Source organism: Xenopus laevis, chromosome 6S (genome assembly GCF_017654675.1).
Source record: "Xenopus laevis strain J_2021 chromosome 6S, Xenopus_laevis_v10.1, whole genome shotgun sequence".
Taxonomy (NCBI): Eukaryota; Metazoa; Chordata; class Amphibia; order Anura; family Pipidae; genus Xenopus; species Xenopus laevis.
This window is the reverse complement of record NC_054382.1, coordinates 86629406-86648920: the sequence shown is the minus strand read 5'-3', so window position 1 is coordinate 86648920 and position 19515 is coordinate 86629406. Positions and strand designations below refer to the sequence as shown.

Sequence of the window (19515 nt, the reverse complement as noted above, 5' to 3'; positions counted from 1 at the left end):
CTCTGGCTGGCAGTTTAGAGCAGGAGGTAAGAGCTGGGCTGCCGGGTTGATGTGCATGCACGGGAGGTACCTGAGAAAGGAGAGTGCTGGGGGAATTCGGATCGGTTAGTCCATAGAAGCGTCTCATTGCAAGGGGCCGCGTACATTTGCCTTGGAAATATTAATTGTAATACTTTTATTTTCGGGTACCGGTGTGGGGGCAGCAGGTCCGGTGCAAACTTCTATGTTTTTACTGCCTAAACACAGTCCATGCTTTGCGGAGCATTACAGTCATTGTCTGCAGTCAGTCTCCCCAGTGCCGGTATCTGCCCTGCTCCATATAATCAGGCTCAGTCCGGACTCCCAAGCAAAATCGCTCAGCTGGTTCTCTTCAATGGAACCCACTGACATCGCCTTCCTACTGCTGCTGGATGAAGGAGTTTGAAGAAGAGCTGTGAATATCCAGGGAGGAGAAATCGAGTGCTGCAGGATGGATGGTCGCCCTTTCGCCGTTTCTGAAGAGGACAGGAAGAGGAGTTTCTGTAAGTTATTTCTTAATAAAGGCTTTGCTATTTTAAATTTGTTGGTGGTTTTTTTTCGTTCTAACGAATTTTATAGTAAAAATTTTTGATGTTACTGGTCCTTTAATAACTGTAGTGTCAGACTTATTATATTCAGCTTGCAGCATGTACAAAATGCTATTTGACAGTTAACAAACATGCAGATCTTTTAGTTCTTTTCACATTTAACTTTGTGATGTACATTTTCTAGTCTTCAAAAAGGCTAATTTACAATGATATCGTAAAAATAAATGTTAAACCTTGCCACGAATGTTTACTTACGTTTCGATATATGATTTTTCACTGTGATGAGATTTTGTGTTATTTTTTCTTTGAGGAGAAATGGTTGAATTATCTTTGCTGTAAAATGAAAACAAACAATGTAAAAGAAAAAAAAATGTAAAGTCATCTGAGTCATCACTGTTCACAGATAATATAGACAAATATTTTATAAAATGTAATTCAGTTTATGATTGAAAGTGATGAACATACCATAGGAATAATGAAGAATGCTATTAAAGAAGAACTAAACTCTAAAAATGAATATGGCTAAAAATGTTATGTTTTATATACTGAACTTATTGCACCAGCCTAAAGTTTCAGCTTCTCAATAGCAGCAATGATCCAGGACTTGACACTTGTCACAGGGGATCACCATCTTGGAAAGTGTCTGTGACACTCACATGCTCAGTGGGCTCTGAGCAACTGTTGAGAAACTAAGCTTAGGGGTTGTTGCAAATTTACAAGCAGAAATAAGATTGGCCTGTAATATAAGCTGATGTTACAAGGCTGATTATTCAATTCTGATGCTAGTTGCACTGGTTTCTGTGCTGCCATGTAGTAATTGTCAGCTTTAATTACTAATCAGCCTAATATTGTGACATTTCTATTCTATGTGTACTGTATATTGTAAGTGGGTCCCTAAGCTCAGTAAGTGACAGCAGCACAGAGCATGTGCAGTGAATCAGCACAAAAGAAGATAGGTAGCTACTGGGGCATCTTTGGAGACAAAGATCTTTACTGCTAAAGGGCTGTGGTTGCCTTGGGCTGGTACTCAAACTCAAAAAGCATAAATAATAACAAATGAAAACCAATTGCAAATTGTATCAAAATATCACTCTTCATACAGAAAGTTAATTTAAAGATGTACAACCCCTTTAACACTTGAGCTTACTTGAACCTTTTAAAATGTTAGCAGGTTGTCTACATTAACTAATCAGTATTTGTTTTATAAATTAAACTGAATAGCATGAAAATATTTATGCACAGTAAAATAAGGATGTATACCATTTTTTATGGTATACATGCTTCATATTAATACTGTATCTTTTATATCTCTTGGTTTAGATAAGAAACAAAGTGTCACTACTGACTAGAATCAAAGGAGCAGGCTTTGTCTTTACCCTAAATCCACAGGGAGAATAATAACAATGTTGACAATATTTATTTTGAGAGACAATGGCATCACACTCAGTACAGGTATGGGATCGGTTATCCAGAATGCTCGGGACCTAATATTTATTTTGAGAGACAATGGCATCACACACAGTACAGGTATGGGATCTGTTATCCAGAATGCTCGGGACCTGGGGTTTCCCGGATAACAGATCTTTCCGTAATTTATATCTTCATAACTTTAGTCTACTAGAAAATCATGTAAACATAAAATAAACCCAATAGGCTGGTTTTGCTTCCAATAAGGATTAATTATATTTTAGCTGGAATCAAGTAAAAGCAACTAATCCATTATTACAGAGAAAAGGGAAATCATTTTTGAACATTTGGATTATTTGGATAAAATGGAGTCTATGGGAGATGAACCTGAGGAAGGGGTTTTCCCCGAAAGCTTGTATTACTTTTCCGCTGTAATTCAATTTTTTAAAGGCAAAGTTGGAGGATGGTGTGCTTCATATCCCATTATTCAATATAATAATTTGGCTGGCTTGGAGGCAGCTTGGGAGTGGATGCACCCAGGAAGAAGTAAGTGGTGTGCTGAAGAAAAAATTGTATTGGCCTTTCCATAAAACTGAGCTTTCTGGATAATTGGTTTCTGGATAAGGGATGCCATAACTGTACCAGAGCCCCATTGATTCACACAGATGTATCATGTTACAACAGTACAGTCCCTCAGATGTTTTGCACATATAACTGGTGTTTGCAAGTTTAACTTGCACATTATTTTACTAATCAGCATTTCTGTACTTACTCTAAAAATATGGACTTTTTTTTGTCTGTTCCTTACCTCTTTTCTTGTTTTGCTCTTGAATGTGTCGGATTAGGTGGAACTCGATGCAACGCAGGAATAACTACCTCAGGCTTCTGTTTTTTAAGATGATCACTGAATTGTTTGTTAAACAATCCACGTCCTGTTGCCATAATAACGAAAAAATCTATATATAAGATATAATATATATAAGATATAATGGATCGTTCATCTGATGCCCAACTCCTGAATGAAGACAGAATGAGGAGAAACAGATGCTGAGAGAGGGATAGTGAAGATAAACTTGATTATGTCAGAAACAGTACAGAATTTTTTATTGATTGTAAAAATTTTCATTTTTGTGATAGTTCCCCTTTAAAATCTCCGACCCCCCCTTGCAACAAGGGGTAAGTAAAGATTTAGGGGCATTTACCCAGGGTAACACCTAGGCTGGGGGGGGAGCAGGGAGGTGGTCTATGTAGGGTAGGGGATTTTATTAAAAAGGGTTTGGTTCTCCTTTAAGGGTGGGCTCATGTCTAAGGCGTTACAGGATCTCTTCTATCATTATTATGGCTCATTGGACGTGTTTGAAAAAGTGGCCACTTCAAGCATTTCCACCAACATTACTAATAAAGACGTCCATACGACCTTTAGGTACATACCCTATTCAGAATTAACCTAAGCGCAAGAATGCTAGCAAAGTTTCACTAGGCAGAAATGAACACTAGTGAAAATTCATCAGCATTTGGCTGCTGAGACGCAACTTCACATTTTAGTGAATTAGCGTAGTGGTAACGAATTCACAACTAGCGAAGTGGAGCGGAGTGTGGCGAAGCAGTCGCTGGCAAAAAAAATCACCCTTTAGTGAATTTGCCCCTTTGCCTCTTATGATTCCAATGACTAACCGAATATTTTATTCCATTTCAAAGCACAAATCCTGTATTTCTGGCGGTTTGGGATCAAACAAGAGTAAAAATGCCTGTCTGCAAACATGTTGTGGAGTTACAATACCCAGAAATAATCATATCTATAGTGACACAACCTGGGGCCCATATTGGCAAATAGTACCATTATCTATTGGGCAGGTCAGAAAATCCAGTTGGATGAGTGCTAAACGCATTGTGCAGTCCACTCCAGAAAGGTGTCCAGGGCCAGATTTATACATAGGGCACCCTAGGCCAGGACCACTTGTTACCCCCCTTTCCCCATCCCATTTTCCAACTTCATATGCGCACACACACATGCGCAAGTATTATCTCATTGTATCGGGAGCATGGGAACTGGTGCGCAGGAGATTTAAAGAGCTAGAAAATGTTCCGCATGCCCCCAGTGCTTCCGATCCCATTGCAATAAGGCTGGGTGGCGTGCTGCCCCTAAAATTCTGCCGCCCTAGGCCTGAGCCTTTCCGCAAATCCAGGCCTGCAGGTAGGGTTGCCACCTGGCCGGTAAAAATGTTGCTTGATGCCAATGTTCTTAATAGGGAAACACCATAAAAATAATTTCCCAGAAAAGGTGGCAATCCTACCTGCAGGTAGGGGCATAACTACAGAAGAAACAGACCCTGCAGCTGCAGGGGGGCCTGGGAGGTATAGGGGCCCCAGGGCCACCATCAGGGGGGGCACAGGGAGTACTAGTGTACCAGGCCCGGGCCTGAAGGGGGGTCCAGCAGTGCTGAACTTTTGAAAGAGCCGGGCCCCCCTTGACAGCACTGAAGCCATGCCATCTTCTTCAAAGTCCTAAATGCGGAAATGCCGAAGTCTAGAATGCGGAAGTGTCGAACAGCTGAAGTCCTCAAGCGGCGAAATGACCCGAAGTCACAAAAACAGCCAGAAGTCACGAAGTGGCAAAAAGACCCAAAGTAGAGGCAAGTTGAATTCCTGAAGCCACAAGTTCAATTCCTCTGAACACTAATGTGTGGTTTTTTTTTTAAATACCCCGGCCACCAATGTATTATGTTAGTAGTTTATAGGCCCCTGCCACCAATGTTTATTTTTTTTTAACTTGTAAGGGGGGCCCTGGCGACCAATGTTTTCTTTTTTTTTTTTAAACTTATAGGGGGCCCTGGTCACCAATAGCTTTTCATAACTTGTGTGTGGGGGGGGTTACCTTTTTTAGCGCTTGTCTGTGGTCTTTTAACTGTGATGTAGAGTGGGCGGAATCTGGGGTGGGGCTTGGGGGAGGGGCCCAGGGGGCCCGGAAAATTTTGTTGTACAGGGCCCTGTGATTTCCAATGGTGGCCCTGAAGGGCCTCATAAGGCCCTTATTAATGAGCAATTCCAACATATATTGGTAAAAAAGGGAATATGTTGGGGGCCCTAAAATGAATTTGCTGCAGGCCCAGTAACATCTAGTTACATCACTGCCTGCAGGTGTCCATAAATCTGCTATTTCACACAATCATTGGCACAGGGGCCAAGTAGTTACATCAGAACCATATGGCCCAGCATGTGGCTGGTTTTGTTATGGAAATCTTGATGTTGCAGCATGACCTGAACAGGGTCTATGGTAGGAGAACCCATCTATTAAACACCTAGCTGCTATGTTTACAGACAGCAAGCCAACTATGAAGCAAGGTTTTTAGATTCCTTTTTTTTTTTTTTTACAAATTATAATGGGTTTTTTTTTTACCTTAATATTTTTATGGATATTGAAGGAAGAATAAAAGTCTAAAACTGGAATGTACTAAAACACTTATTTGTTCCCTCTCTTGGTATTTTACTTTTAACAAAATATGAAACTCCTACATGTTCCCAGTTATATGTACAGATATGGTTTAGTTGGCCTTTAAGGAGTAGCACCTACAAATATTCTTGCAGAAATCCAATATACTGCAGCACACTATAACTTGTGTAAATATAAAGGTGTACTTTATTTGGCTCAATTACGAGCAGACATGTGGCAACGTTTCGGGCCTCGCAGGACCCTTTCTCAAGCTTGAGAAAGGGTCCTGCGAGGCCCGAAACGTTGCCACATGTCTGCTCGTAATTGAGCCAAATAAAGTACACCTTTATATTTACACAAGTTATAGTGTGCTGCAGTATATTGGATTTCTACAATTGAAGTTTGGATCCGTGGCAGGTGTGATCGAATACTGCTAGAAGCACCTGATCCGAAAGGAAAATTGTCTGAGGTGAGCACTCCAATTTTGTGTGGAATTACAAATATTCTTGCAGCATCTCTATAGGCCTTCAAAATCAAGTTCAATTTCACAGGAGCACCTAGACATTTAACCGAGCAGCAGTGTCCCCTTTAACAGTGTAACACAGAAAGATGAATTATCCTGTGCGTGAGGCACAAGTGTAATAAGTTTGTCTATCCGCTAATAAGAGCACGTGACGTTCCTCATAAAAGTGAATTGTAGGTCACACATTATAATAACTATAAACATGGGCAGCAAACAATGTGCTGGGAGTTATTTATCAAGCAACTTTCCTCTCACACTCACCGCTCTGTCTGCGCTTCTGGTTGCTGTTGGAAACCAAACACTGGGCGGATTCCGGAATCTTGGTCATGTCACGTGGCAAGAGAACAGGGGGCGGGGTTAGAATAAAGCGCTACAGCGTCAATCATAGAGCAAAACCATTTTAGCTTCCGATCAACATTATCAGGATACTGACGCGGCAATTCAATGAACTGCGTCACAAAAAGCAACTTTCTAAATAGTTTTACATCAACTACTGGAAATTGGAATTAAAAAAGAAAAAACTTTTGGTAAACTTGGATGTTACAATGTTGCCTCGCGTAACAGAATGGCTAAAAAGCAGTACTGTATTTCTTTATTCGCCGTATATAGTTCAACAGGTGTGCGCGTCCCCATCAGAAGAAATGCATTCAGGGATTTGTAGTTCTTCCGCGCATTAGTCAACAAGGGGACGTTCTCCACGCAGAACTCTGAATCCCACAAGCCACCGCGGCTTTCTTTCTATTGATTGGAGAGATGTGTTTCTAGGGGCGTGAGCAAGGAAGTGGCGAGGCCTGTCAATTCCATGTGCACTGCAGCTGCAGGGTTAGCCAAGTGGTAAATTATAAACAATGGGGTGTGAGTGAGAGGCCACGTTGTTAGTCAGTGGATGATTACTACACAAAGCAGGACTGTGATGTTTGGTTTAGACAGATGGGTTCTATGATGTTGCCTCGTTGCCTGTGGAGACCGGTCCTGAGCAGTTATAGGGCACTGGGGTCACCTTCTCGATCACTTACCGTACTCTGTAATAGAAACTTCTCTTATCTGGCGCCTTTTCTCCATAAACGGACCCTTGTTGCGCCAACAAGCCGCTCCCTTCTCTGTGCTGAGCGGCCCATAAACACGGGCTGTGCCTCGCTACAGGTGAAGGACAAGCGAGTGTCTGTGCAAAACAGACGTGATGGGGCACCTCCGCAAACCGCTTCTCATAAAGGTATTTCTTCTATTGAATCCTGTGGGACATGTAAATGCCACTATATATATATATATATATATATATATATATATATATATATATATATATATATATATATATGTAACACCTATTTGGGCCACTCGGGGTTAATTCACCAGCTAGAACACTAGAGCATGGGTTACACGCGACTTACACCCAGGGCAGGGGCTTCACTAAGTGGAAGTGTTCCCTCTATGGTGTAGTGCAACTACATCCTCACCCCCCAGGCTACTGTGCACACAAAAACAACTTGGTCACCAGGAGGTTCTATATATATATATATATATATATATATATATATATATATATATATAATCAATGCAGAAGAACGGCACTGAATTGCTGAATCAATCTTCCAAAGGTTTATTATGCTCAATGTTTCTGTCCCCCACAGGGACCTTAATGAGTCAACCAGTAGTGTGACAGAATTTAGGGTAGGACTCCACGAGTGATTTTGTCGGGATCTGACGCGCTGCAACAAAATGCATGCGACAAAAATTAGGTAAGAGATAGAATTGTCGCATGGTGTCGCAGCGTTGATCCAACGCGACACGACTGTCAGATCAACGCTGCGACAATTCTATCTCTTACCTTATTTTTGTCGGATCGCGACAAAATCGCTCGTGGGGTCCTACCCTTAAACCCCCCTTAGTTTCCACCCCACAACTTCCTTGCGCCAAAAGTGGTTGCCTAGCGACCACAGGAAGTTTACATTGCAGGCATGTCACCTGTTGCATGCAATCTAAACTTCCTGGGGTCGCTAGGCAACCACTTTTGGTGCAAGGAAGTTGTGGGGGGGTGAAAACTAAGACGGGTTAAAGGAACAGTTCAGTGTGAAAATAAAACCTGGGTAAATAGCCTGTGCAAAATAAAAAATGTTTCTAATATAGTTAGTTAGTCAAAAATGTAATGTATAAAAGCTGGAGTGACTGGATGTCTAACATAATAGCCAGAACACTACTTCCTGCTTTTCAGCTCTATAACTTAGAGCTTAGAGTTAGTCAGTGACTTAAAGAAGAGCCACATGGTACATTTCTGTTCAGTGAGTTTGCAATTGATCCTCAGCATTCAGCTCAGATTTAAAATCAACAGATATGACCCATGTCCCCCCCCCCTCAAGTCACTGATTGGTTACTGCCTGGTAACCAGTCAGTGTAAACCAAGAGAGCTGAAAAGCAGGAAGTTGGGTTCTGGCTATTATGTTACACACACACAGTCACTCCAGCCTTTATACATTACATTTTTGGCTTACTAATTATATTAGAAATATTTTTTTATTTTGCACAGCCTATCTATTTACCCAGTTTTTATTTTACACTGAACAATTCCTTTAAATTCTGTTACACTACTGTGGGTCTGGTTGCACTACCTGTCTCATAAAGGTCCCTGTGGGGCACCGAAACATTGAGCAAAATAAACCTTTGGAAGATCGATTCAGCAAGTCCTGTGTGTGTCGTTCTTCTGCATTGTTTGTGTTGTTTCTTAGCTCAGGCATCCAGGTGAAACAACTGTCAATGATGTGCACCTTATGTCTGTCTCTCTACTGTATATGTGTGTGTGTGTAATGTTGCAAAGCTTTCCAGAGTTCCTAATTCAAAATGTATTCTTTAGTAGCTCTACTAATGACACACAACTTACAGAATCTTTTATGACAGTGCATAGGGAGACACAAGGGATCCTATGTATCATGCTCTGTAAAACATTTGGAGATAAATATTTCCTGGGGTGTTGCCCATAACAACCAATCTGCAATTAGTCACCTACACGTTAGAAAACAAAAGCAAAGATCTGATTAGTTTTTATGGGCAACATCAGTGGTGAATGGGGATGGGCGAATTTGACCCGTTTCGCTAAAATTCTGAACCACCCCTTTAATAGCTTTCAGACTGGTCTAACAGAATATTCTTATGTGCAAATTATCATGGGCCCCTACCAGTACTATGAACCTTCCCCAAAAAGTGCCAGCCCAACTGTATAATTAATTTATTACAGTATATGTTGTTTTGTGAATTTAAAAGAAATGAAGATGAGATACCGCAACACTGGATTTACTGTATGTAAAAATCTCTCTCCTTTATTTCTTACATATTAAACACACACAGCATACTGTGCCTTTTGTAGATTTATAAAAACTTTGGGATTATTTCCAATATAGCATTACATTAGATATGGATGGTAGACCTAAATTCTCAGGTTGGACATCCTCCAAGTAGAAGGCGTGCTGAATTACTTTTATTTCTGTAGTATCTTGTTTTGAACCACATCCAGAAAATGAGCTGTTAGTTGTTGAATTAGTTGTTTGAAGAAATTTTACATATTGCCATATCGTTTTGATTTTTTTCTTTTCAATACATACAACACAAAGCAATTCCCATAAAGAGCTCAATTTTTCTACTGCAGACATGTCATGAAAAGAATGATTAATAGAGTTACTCCTCTATTGGAAGCAAAACCAGCCTATTGGGTTTATTTAATGTTTATGTCGTTTTCTAGTAGACTTAAGGTATGAAGATCCAAATTTCAGAAAGATCCGTTATCAGGAAAACCCCAGGTCCTGAGCATTCTGGGTAACGGGTCCCATACCTGTATATGCTTTTCAGATTTAGTATTTGAAGTTGTGTTTTCTTACAATAGCACTCATTCTTGCTATGGGTTTCCAATAGAGTTGTTAAAAAATTAGAGAAATTTTGGAGCACACTCCGCACTTACATCACAGTTATTTATCATGGCGCTAGAAGTAGATTAGACAATTATAGTAAAATATCTTTCATGCCTAATTAGCTACGGTTTTTTAAAGAGGATCGCTCCCTGGTGCTTGCTGGAAGAACCCCCGATCCGGTGCAGTTTTCTGCAGATACGAGCACTTGGGGATGCCTAACTTTTGGCACCCCCTAATTGTAAATTGCCTTTCTTCTCCTTTAGAGACTTTTATAAATAATAGACATGCAGACTTATTGATTGCCAAGTGACACTCAGTTACATTATTTTTTAATATGGTTTTATGAAATTTAATATACATGACAACCTTAAAGTGATACTGACACTAAAAAAAATATTAAAATATTAATCTACATCTATTAATCAACATCAAAAGTTACCTATAGGTCATGTTGATTTGCTGATAGTTCTGCTTTTGTAAGTAATTGTCACTTAAAGACCTTAAACCTGACTTTTTTGCCAACCGGACTGTCCCTGTCAGAGTTTCTAATACTAACAGACTACTGCTGCACAAATATGGCAGCCCCCTCATAGAGTAACAGGGTAGTAAGAAAGGTCATTTAAAGCAAATACTTTTATGGCAAAATTATAAATAGCATTCAAAGACAATGTTATGATAGATAATAAAAAAGGTTATTTTCTGATGTCAGTATCTCTTTAATGATAACCTTTTTCTTTATTTTAATTTCAGTAAGAGAAGCCGGCAGAGACTTCACATATTTTATTGTGGTACTGATTGGAATCGGCGTTACAGGTTAATATTTTTCATTTTGTTTTGTTTTTTTGCATTGCCCAGTAGAAGTACATTTTTGTGCACCTTTTTATTTGCAATGCTTATATTTAATTTGCATTAAAAAATTTGTAAGCTTTCGCCTTTCAAAAATGTTATAATATAATTATATATATATATATATATATATATATATATATATATATATATATATATATATATATATATATATATATATATATATATAATATACAATATACACAAATAATTTCTTTATGATCTCATCTGGCTCAGCGATCCAGATCAGTGACTTACTATACTGTTACAATATGATAAATTAGTTGATACATAGCCTTAGCCCCTACTAAGCATGCTCCCAAAACTTCAAGGGGCAGTTCACCCTTAAATCAACCTAATTAATCATTTTCAAAGGAAATAATTATTCACATTTTATTTTGGAGACATACAGAGCTTACAGTATATGAAAGGGAGATTATTGGAACTAATTCATTTTAACCATAAAGGGGTTGTTCACCTTCCAGCACTTTTTTTTCAGTTCAATTTTTTTCAGATAGTTTACCAGAAATAAAGACTTCAATTATTCTCTATTTGTGGTAGTTTATCTAATACTGAAGTGTAAAGTGTAACAAAATAAAAACTGTAAAGCAATTTAAAAAAGCCTATATTTCTTGTGAACAATCCAAAAACAAATTGAACTTAAAGTTGTTCACCTTTGAGTTATCTTTTAATATGATGTAGAGAGTGATATTCTGAGATAATTTGCAATTGGTTTTCATTATTTATTATTTTTGGATTTTGAGTTATTTAGCTATTTATTCAGCAGCTCTCCAGCAGTTCGCAATTACAGCAGTCTAGTTGCTATGGCTCAAATTACCATAGCAACCAAGAATTGATTTGAATAAGAGACTGGAATATGAATAAGAGAGGCCTGGATAGAAAGATGAGTAATAAAAAGCAATAACAATACATTTGTAACTTTACAGAGGATTTGTTTTTAGATGGGATCAGTGATCCCCATTCAAAAGCTGGAAAGAGTCAGGAGAAAAAGGCAAATAATTTAAAAACTACAAATAATAAATAATTGAAACCAATTGCAAATTGTCTCAGAACAGAATATCACTCTCTAAAGCATAGTAAAAGTAAACTCAAAGGCGAACAACCCCTTTAACTTAAAAAAAAGTGTTTGGAAGGTAAACAACCCCTTTAACATTAGAAAATGGTGAAAACAAAAAATAGAAAGCAGTTGTGGAAACAAAATCATTATTTCTGGCATACTATTAGCAAATGATGTAAATGTAAACTACTCCTTTGAGCTAATTTAAAGTATCTGTTGAAGTTCTTTTGAAACAAGACAAAAATTATGCTTTGTGTGTCTAGGTGGACTTTTCTATGTTGTTTTTGAAGAACTTTTTTCTTCTTCAAGTCCAAGTAAGATATATGGAGAGGCTCTTGAAAAGTGCAGATCTCATCCAGAGGTAGAGTACATAACAAAAAATGCATTTTCAGTATTTATTATTTTTTAATACCTATCTGCATTTTAATAGTTCACACACGGATAGATAAGTTGTAGTGCAGGAACATAGCACAGTAATCTTGGGTGATTTCAATGCTGCTTCCTTAAATTCAAAAGCCAGATAGCTGAGGGAAACTCGTCTACCTGCCTGAGCTAGAAAACTCAGTGTTTTTCCCCATTATCCAGTATAGCATCTGTTATCTGAAATTCTTGGGACCTGGGGTTTTCCGTATTAGGGATCTTTCTGTAATTTTTTATCTCCATACGTTAAGGCTGCTGAAGTCACATCAACTGGTATTGGACCAGTTATCCAGAATCATTGGGACCTGGGGTTTTCCAGATAACGGAACTTTCAGTAATTTACCTTAAGTCTACTAGAAAATTATGTAAACATTAAATAAACCCCATAGGCTGGTTCTGCTTCCGGGGTTTAATTCTATCTTAGTTTGGATCAAGTACAAGGTACTGTTTTATTATTACAGGAGAAAAGGGAATCATTTTTAAAAATTTTGATTATTTGGATAAAATTGAGTCTATGGGGCAAATTTACTAAAGGGCGAAGTGACTGAAGCTGGCGAAAATTTGCCAGCGTGACGTAATTTCGGTACATCGCTGGTGTAACTTCGCTATCGAACGAGATGGACTCAATCGCTACTTTGCACTCTTCGCACTCAATCGCTACTTTGCCAGGCGAAGTTTTGCTTTGGCGAAAGAGCGTTACTTTGCTAAGATGCGGATTTTACTGAACGTTACCTCTTGCGCCAGACTTGCCTTCACCACCTCAGGACCAGGCAAAGTGCAATAGAGTAGATAGGACTTCCTCAAAAAATAGTTGAAAATTTTTCTAAGTCCCAAAAAACGCTAGCGACTTTTCATTTTTCAGGGTGATAGGCTGCAGAAGATTGTACATTTTTTCTGGGGTACCCGGCTTCCCCCCTACATTTCCTAACATATGGCACATAAACTATACACTGGGCTCATGTGTAGGGCAATATAACAACTCTATTTTATTTTATTAAGGTTCCCTGGGCTTGTGCAGTGTAATGTATTTGCTGCAACAAATATACGTCCATTCAACTTTAACTTCCCACTGTATGCAAATTAGCCAACACTAGCGCAACTTTGCTTTGCTTGCCGCAGTAACGCTAGCGCAACTTCGTCAGCATTCAGCGCCCTGGACGCAACTTCGCATTTTAGTGAATTAGCGTTGTCCTGGCGAATCTACGCCTGGCAAAGTGTTGCGATGTGAGCAAAGCCGTCGCTGGTGAGTTTTCGGAGGTTAGTGAATTTGCCCCTATGGGAGATGTTCATTCCGTAATTCAAACTTTCTGGATAACGGGTTTCCAGATAACTGATCCCATACCTGTATTCTTTTCCTACAAAAAGACATTTTTAAAAGTTAGAATGATTTGCTTAAAATAGACTATATGTAAGATTGGGCTTCTTCAGTTTTCCAGATAGGGGATCCCATACCTGTAGTATGCTTTATTGAAATTTCTCCTTCTGTGTGTGTGGCCAAATTGAATGATATTTGGCAAGTGCTTGTGTGTCCAGGAATTTTATGTTTTTCTAGAGCACAGAAAATGTTATGCACAATACTTCTTATCTGTATTTACTGATTGCTAAATATGTCACCAAGGCATACAGAATGCATCTAAAGTAATTACTCATGCAGCTTGTGAATGTCAGAAATACCTCACAGCATAGGATACACATAACTCACATCTTATACTGAACACCAATAATATGAAAAGAATGAAACAGGTTTTAGACACCCTGCTTAGAGTCAGCCCTCTCACAACTCTTATTTTAATTGATATGTACTTTAGGAAGTATCTAAGTGATGTGTGAATTCTGTAAAACCCTGATTCATAATTGCAAAATCCTTTATAAAGATCCAAAAGTGAACAGAAACGTTGGATGCAAATGGTTTTGTTATAAATCAAATACAAGAGAGTGCTGCTGGTCCTTACCAAACATATTCTTAACTGACCATGCACCATGACAAATAGTTTTGAGACGAGTGCAGACACATTGACTTTGAGATACAGGTATGGGATCTGTTGCTCGGATTTCCGGAAAATGGATCTTTCCGTACTTGGATCTTCGTACCTTAAGTCTACTAAATTAAACATTAAATAAACCCAACAGGCGGGTTTTGTATCCCATAAGGATTAATTATATCTTAGTTTGGATCAAGTACAAGATACTGTTTTATTATAACAGAGAAAAAGGAAATCATTTTTTGGATTTGGATTATTTGGATAAAATGGAGTCTATGGTTGGCCTTTCTTTAATTCGGAAGTTTCTGGATAACGGGTTCCCTTCCCTGTATATATTTAAATAATATGCCATGTGCTTCTCCTTGGTTGCAACATATTTTGTTCTTAATGTAATGAGTATTGGGACATTTATTATAATATTATATACTTTTGATCCGTGCTTCTTTATCACTAGTAACCTTCAGTTTGGGATTGCTGTTTGTCACTGGTAAAGTTGCACCAAAACAGCAAAACTTTTGAAAGATTACGGTTTCTTCCTTTGTTTACTGACTAAAATATTACAGGATCTTGTCACCATTCACTTTGACATACTTTGAGAAAGACATTTTTGCTCATACTTCGTAAAACAAAAAGCAAGACTATGCAAGCTAGGTACTTGCAGAAGATATTTGATTACCTGCCAATCTGATATACACCTCCTTTGATTTTGTGTACCTTCTTTTTTTTTCTTTTACAAGGTTATTGGCGCATTTGGTGAACCCATCAAAGGTTATGGAGAGACCACAAGACGCGGTAGAAGACAGCATGTCAGGTACATTTTATGCTTTGGCAAAAAAAAAAAACATTACTGTAATGTGCATGGTCATAAAAACACAGATTTTGGTAAGAAAACCTGCATGTTAATTGAACATTGGGAATTTGACTCTAAAATGCCACCACAGCTAAATGCAATTGGACACCAGCAATTTTCTAATGTGTTTTACGCAGGTGCGGTATTTTTGCTGCACTTACAATCTGTTTGACATCCACTGCCCACTATAAGCATCTCTTCATTGTTGGACAGGCTCCTATATGCACCCACTTTGTTATTCTTGTTATCCTTTATTTATATAGTGCCAACATATAACACAGCTATTGTTCATTATTCACATCTGCTCCTGTCCAGTGGAGCTTATACATTAAAGTCAGTTTTTCATCAAACAATGTGCTTCTTTGATTTTGGATTGTGAGAGAAAACCAGATTGCCCAGAGAAAACTTTTGCACCCATGGGGGGACATAAAAGCTTCATGTAAATGGGTTCCTGGTCAGATTCATACCTACAGCAGGACTCCAGCAGTACATGCTAGCTGACAGCTGCATAGAAAAAAATATAAATACTGTAATTCAAAAAGCACAACAACAAAAAAAGCCTATTATAGATTATCTTAAAACACTGTATTCCGTTACTTTTAAGGTGATCTACTCCTTTATATCGGCTGACATTTGTTTTTGTTTCCTTTTCTTTAGTCACATGGAGTTTGTAAAAGATGGAATAAAGTGCATGAGGCTAAAGTTCTACATAGAAGGCTCAGAACCAAGAAAGCAAGGAACCGTGCACACAGAAGTGAAAGAGGTAGGTAGTAATGAACAACAGTCGATAGCTTGTTCCTTGTCAATTAAATCATTTACCTGAAATTTGCTATGATTTGTTCTTTTAGAACCCAGCAAGTGGAAAATATGAATTTCAGTACATCTTTGTTGAAATTGACACTTACCCACGGAGAAAAATCATCATAGAAGATAACAGATACCAAAGTTAAGAAGACCAACTTTGCTACCACTGTTTATAAAAGGTGCTTTACAACATATAGTTTCCCAGAATATTATAATGTATTGCTGTAGGCAGGAACTTCTGTTCTAATGACTGTGACTAACTGAATCATGGGTTATTTTTATTGTGAAAATAAATGAATCATTTAATATAATTATTATAATGAACCCCATTGTATGATTTGCTTTTTACACTCCATATATTCCTCCTCTAACTTTCATAATCACAAGGAAACTTCGGGCGACTTTGGAAAACGAAGCACCGCATGTGCTTTAGCACAGGCGACTTTTCATTATAGCAGATGTGAAGACACGCAAAAGCAGTTCGGGGAGATTGTCGAACAGAAGAAGAGGCGATTAGTCACCAGGAGACTAAATCTCCCCGATTCTCCTCGTGTGGAGTGTTTGTAACACGAAACGCGTAAGGCAGTGGACACAATAAATCATTTTCACTCTGATACAACTGCCGGGTGGAAGATTGCCTTTACAGAGTGCCTGCTCCAAAGATTATTTGGTTTGTCCGCTCACCATGCTGAGGACTAATTGAAGACCCCACCTCAAAAATTATATTAGTAATAAAAAGTAGCAAAAGCAAAAAATTGTAGCTTTACAGAGCATTTGTTTTTTGATGGGGTCAGTGACCCCCTATTTGAAAATTGGAGAGTCAGAAGAAGAAAGTAAATCATTCAAAAAGTATAAAAAAATGAAGACCAATTGTTCACCATTCCGTAACATTACTAAAAGTTACCTTAAAGGTGAACCATCCCTTTAAACAGCCCAGTTTCTCCTGCCAAACAGACGGAGCAAAGTATAAGTAGTTACAGGGTGTTTTAAGGTGCTATTTCAGATGCAGTTACCCATCATAACCAATAAGATGCTTTCTTATAAACATTTGAACATTAAATGCTGCTGATTTGTTGCTCTTGATTGGTACCCCTGGACAAATTTGTCTTATCATTGATTACATAACACCTTAAAGGAGAAGGAAAGGCTAACATTAAGTAAGCTTTATCAGAAAGGTCTATATAAATACACCAGTAAAAACTCAAAGTAATGCTGCTCTAAGTCCTCTGTCAAAAGAATCACAGCATTTCTTTCCTTCTATTGTGTACACATGGGTTTATGTATCAGACTTCCTGTTTTCAGCATAAACCTCCAGGTACTAGGGCTTGAGCATGCTCAGTTTGCTCGACTTTGCCTCCCCCCCCCTCATTTTTCCCCCCTCTTCTGTAATTTAAACTCAGAGCTATGAGTGAGCAGGGAGAGACTCAGGCAGGAAGTGATGTCACACCAAGCTAATATGGCAGCTGCTATCCTAAACAAACAGAGAGCTTCTAGAGCTGTTTACTCAGTTATGGTAAAGCATTCTGCAGAATAAATCTAGTCTTAAAGCTTGCACTATTGTGGCTAATCTATTGGCAATATTCTGCTTCAATAGCTTTCCTTCTCAGGGAAGGTGTTGCTTATTTCAACAAGGCAATGCTAATGCACACTCTGCACATATTGCAGAGCTTGGCTTCATAGCAAAAGAGACCGGTTGCTGAAATGGCCTGCCGGCAGCCCAGGCCCGTCAGACTTTAAAAACATTTGGGGCATTATTAAAGGAAAAATACATGGTTTGGCATCACTGCTCTAGAAAAACAGAGCAGAGAAATCAGATAGCTGAAGCAATTCTTGTCACCAAGGGCTTATATTGTTTCCAAACGGCCAATGGAGCAAGAGCTGAGATAAGAAAACAAGTATTTGTGTGTGTTGACCAGTGCTGAATTCAGAGAATAATGACCATGCAACACTGCATCCAAAAGACATGATGATAAAATATTGGCTTCAAATTATTTATATATTTACTTAAAATACTCAGAATACTCAGCAAAGACTGTTTCATTGACCGTAGCATTTTAGCTGCGCTGCATATGAGCTTCCCAGTAGTGTCACTGATCATTTGCATGGAAGCCATCAGTTCCTGGCTGTTTTGACTGCTTGGACTCAAACTCATAAATGTTGGAGCATGCCTTATAGAAAAGGTTGTTATGTAATTGGTTAACAACCTTCTTTATATCTTTATAAATTCAGAAATATTAGTCGAATGATGGAATCATCACCACTCCTGAATCCACTTTGGAACCCTTTAGTAGGATAACAATATTAAATGATGCCTCTTGTGTAGGAACAGCAGGGATTCCTCCTGATACATATTAATGTACAAAAACCATGCCCTCCACATATTTTCATTACCTATAATGAAGATCGGAGGCAAGCTTGACGGAGTATGTTACCATCTTGTCAACTGGTGAGGAACCTGTTTTTAAAATCTTATCAGAATTTATAGCGGAATGCCACAGAGACAATTTCATGTATAATAATCACCAGAACTCATAGCAGGATGGCACAGAGATTATATTATGTATAAATACCACAGAGTTCATAGCATGATGGCACAGAGATTATTTCATATAGAAATACCATATTATATATGTGCAGAATGGCAGAGAGATTATTTAATGCATAATTACCACTGAAACTCACAGCAGGATGGCACAGAGACTATTTCATGTATGAATACCCTAAAACTCATAGCTGGATGTTTTTGCCATATCACATTAGAACTCTTACAGGGGAATGTAATAAAAGTCGCAAAGAGCAAAACAATTCGCACCAATAAGACTAAAAATCCACATCTCGCAATGTAATATTGTTCCTTAAACTGTTATTGCATTGCGAATTTTAATTGCGCATTGCGAATTTTAATTGCGCACTCATAAGAAGTGCTTGAAGGTGTCGTAATCTTTTGGAGCAAACATAACGACTTTTTCAGTAAGAAGTTTTATTACATTGACTGCGCATTGGCGCAAACTATAAAATTCGCAAACGGTCTTTCACTGTCGGAAGTGGTCGCTAAACAGTTTCCGGGCTCGCAAAAGCGATATTAAATTCGCACAAAGCAAAATTTGTTCGCGCAAAGGCATAACTTTTCACATTGCGAATAGTTTTTCCATTAGCGATTTTTATTACATTCCCCCGATAGATGGAACAGAGACTATTTTTATGTATAAATACTCCAGTACTCATGGATGTGTTTACAATATCATCACACATGGACTTTTTTAAATCGCTTACTTGTAACCTCATTTTTTTCTGATTAAAGACAAGCCTTTCACTTTCTGACTCCTTTTCTACCAGATCCACCTTCTTTCCTTTTTATCATGTGCCCGCCTTTTTTCCTTGTATTAATGTTACCTTCTCCACACAACCCCACACATAGGCTTTTATTTTATTGCATTTACCTCTACACTCATATTCTCTCTTCTGCTGCCTTTCTCCTCCCAAACTTGTCTTGTCGCGATCTGTTTCAAATTGGAGAGGGGGCGCATTTCTCCCTGCAGGGTGATGGGATGATGCGTGACCCAGTTCTGGATTGCCAGCGATATCCACTGGACCGGGCCCCTAAAACCAGACGGGCCCTAGGCAAATGCTTTTGGTGCTGTGTGGGTAATGATATCCAAAACAGCGAATGATGCCTCCAAATAAGAGTTACTAGCAGTTAACAAAACCATTTTTCA

At 38.5% G+C, this 19515-nt stretch overlaps 2 protein-coding genes across 5 annotated transcripts in view; one reads left to right on the top strand and one right to left on the bottom strand.

The window, feature by feature from the left end:
- fbxo15.S (F-box protein 15 S homeolog) overlaps positions 1 to 6583 on the bottom strand; it is a 30657-nt gene extending 24074 nt beyond the window's left edge. For 3 of the 4 annotated variants that reach the window (XM_018223599.2, XM_018223603.2, XM_018223604.2), the window contains exons 1-3: positions 6188 to 6583; positions 2782 to 2929; positions 822 to 899 (exon numbers count right to left, since the gene is read on the bottom strand). In XM_018223599.2, coding sequence (XP_018079088.1) covers positions 822 to 899; positions 2782 to 2929; positions 6188 to 6254 — 293 coding nt within the window. In that variant the 5' untranslated portion in view covers positions 6255 to 6583. Of the gene's footprint in view, positions 1 to 821; positions 900 to 2781; positions 2989 to 6187 lie in introns of all 4 variants that reach the window. The other variant, XM_018223602.2, reaches the window with a different exon arrangement.
- Positions 6584 to 6706: 123 nt separating this feature from the next.
- Positions 6707 to 16110, top strand: timm21.S (translocase of inner mitochondrial membrane 21 homolog S homeolog). The gene is made up of 6 exons (XM_018223605.2): positions 6707 to 7139; positions 10570 to 10632; positions 12007 to 12104; positions 14883 to 14956; positions 15653 to 15758; positions 15844 to 16110. Exons 1-6 carry the CDS (start codon positions 6857 to 6859, stop codon positions 15943 to 15945), a joined length of 726 nt encoding a protein of 241 aa, XP_018079094.1. The 5' UTR covers positions 6707 to 6856; the 3' UTR covers positions 15946 to 16110.
- The last annotated feature ends 3405 nt before the right edge of the window (positions 16111 to 19515 follow it).

Excerpts from the sequence above, each read along its gene's own strand:
- timm21.S (XM_018223605.2), top strand. The coding sequence starts at position 6,857 with ATGGGTTCTATGATGTTGCCTCGTTGCCTGTGGAGACCGGTCCTGAGC. Across the intron at positions 14,957-15,652 it reads GGTAGAAGACAGCATGTCAG|TCACATGGAGTTTGTAAAAG; the intron begins GTACATTTTATG and ends CCTTTTCTTTAG. Across the intron at positions 15,759-15,843 it reads TGCACACAGAAGTGAAAGAG|AACCCAGCAAGTGGAAAATA; the intron begins GTAGGTAGTAAT and ends TTGTTCTTTTAG.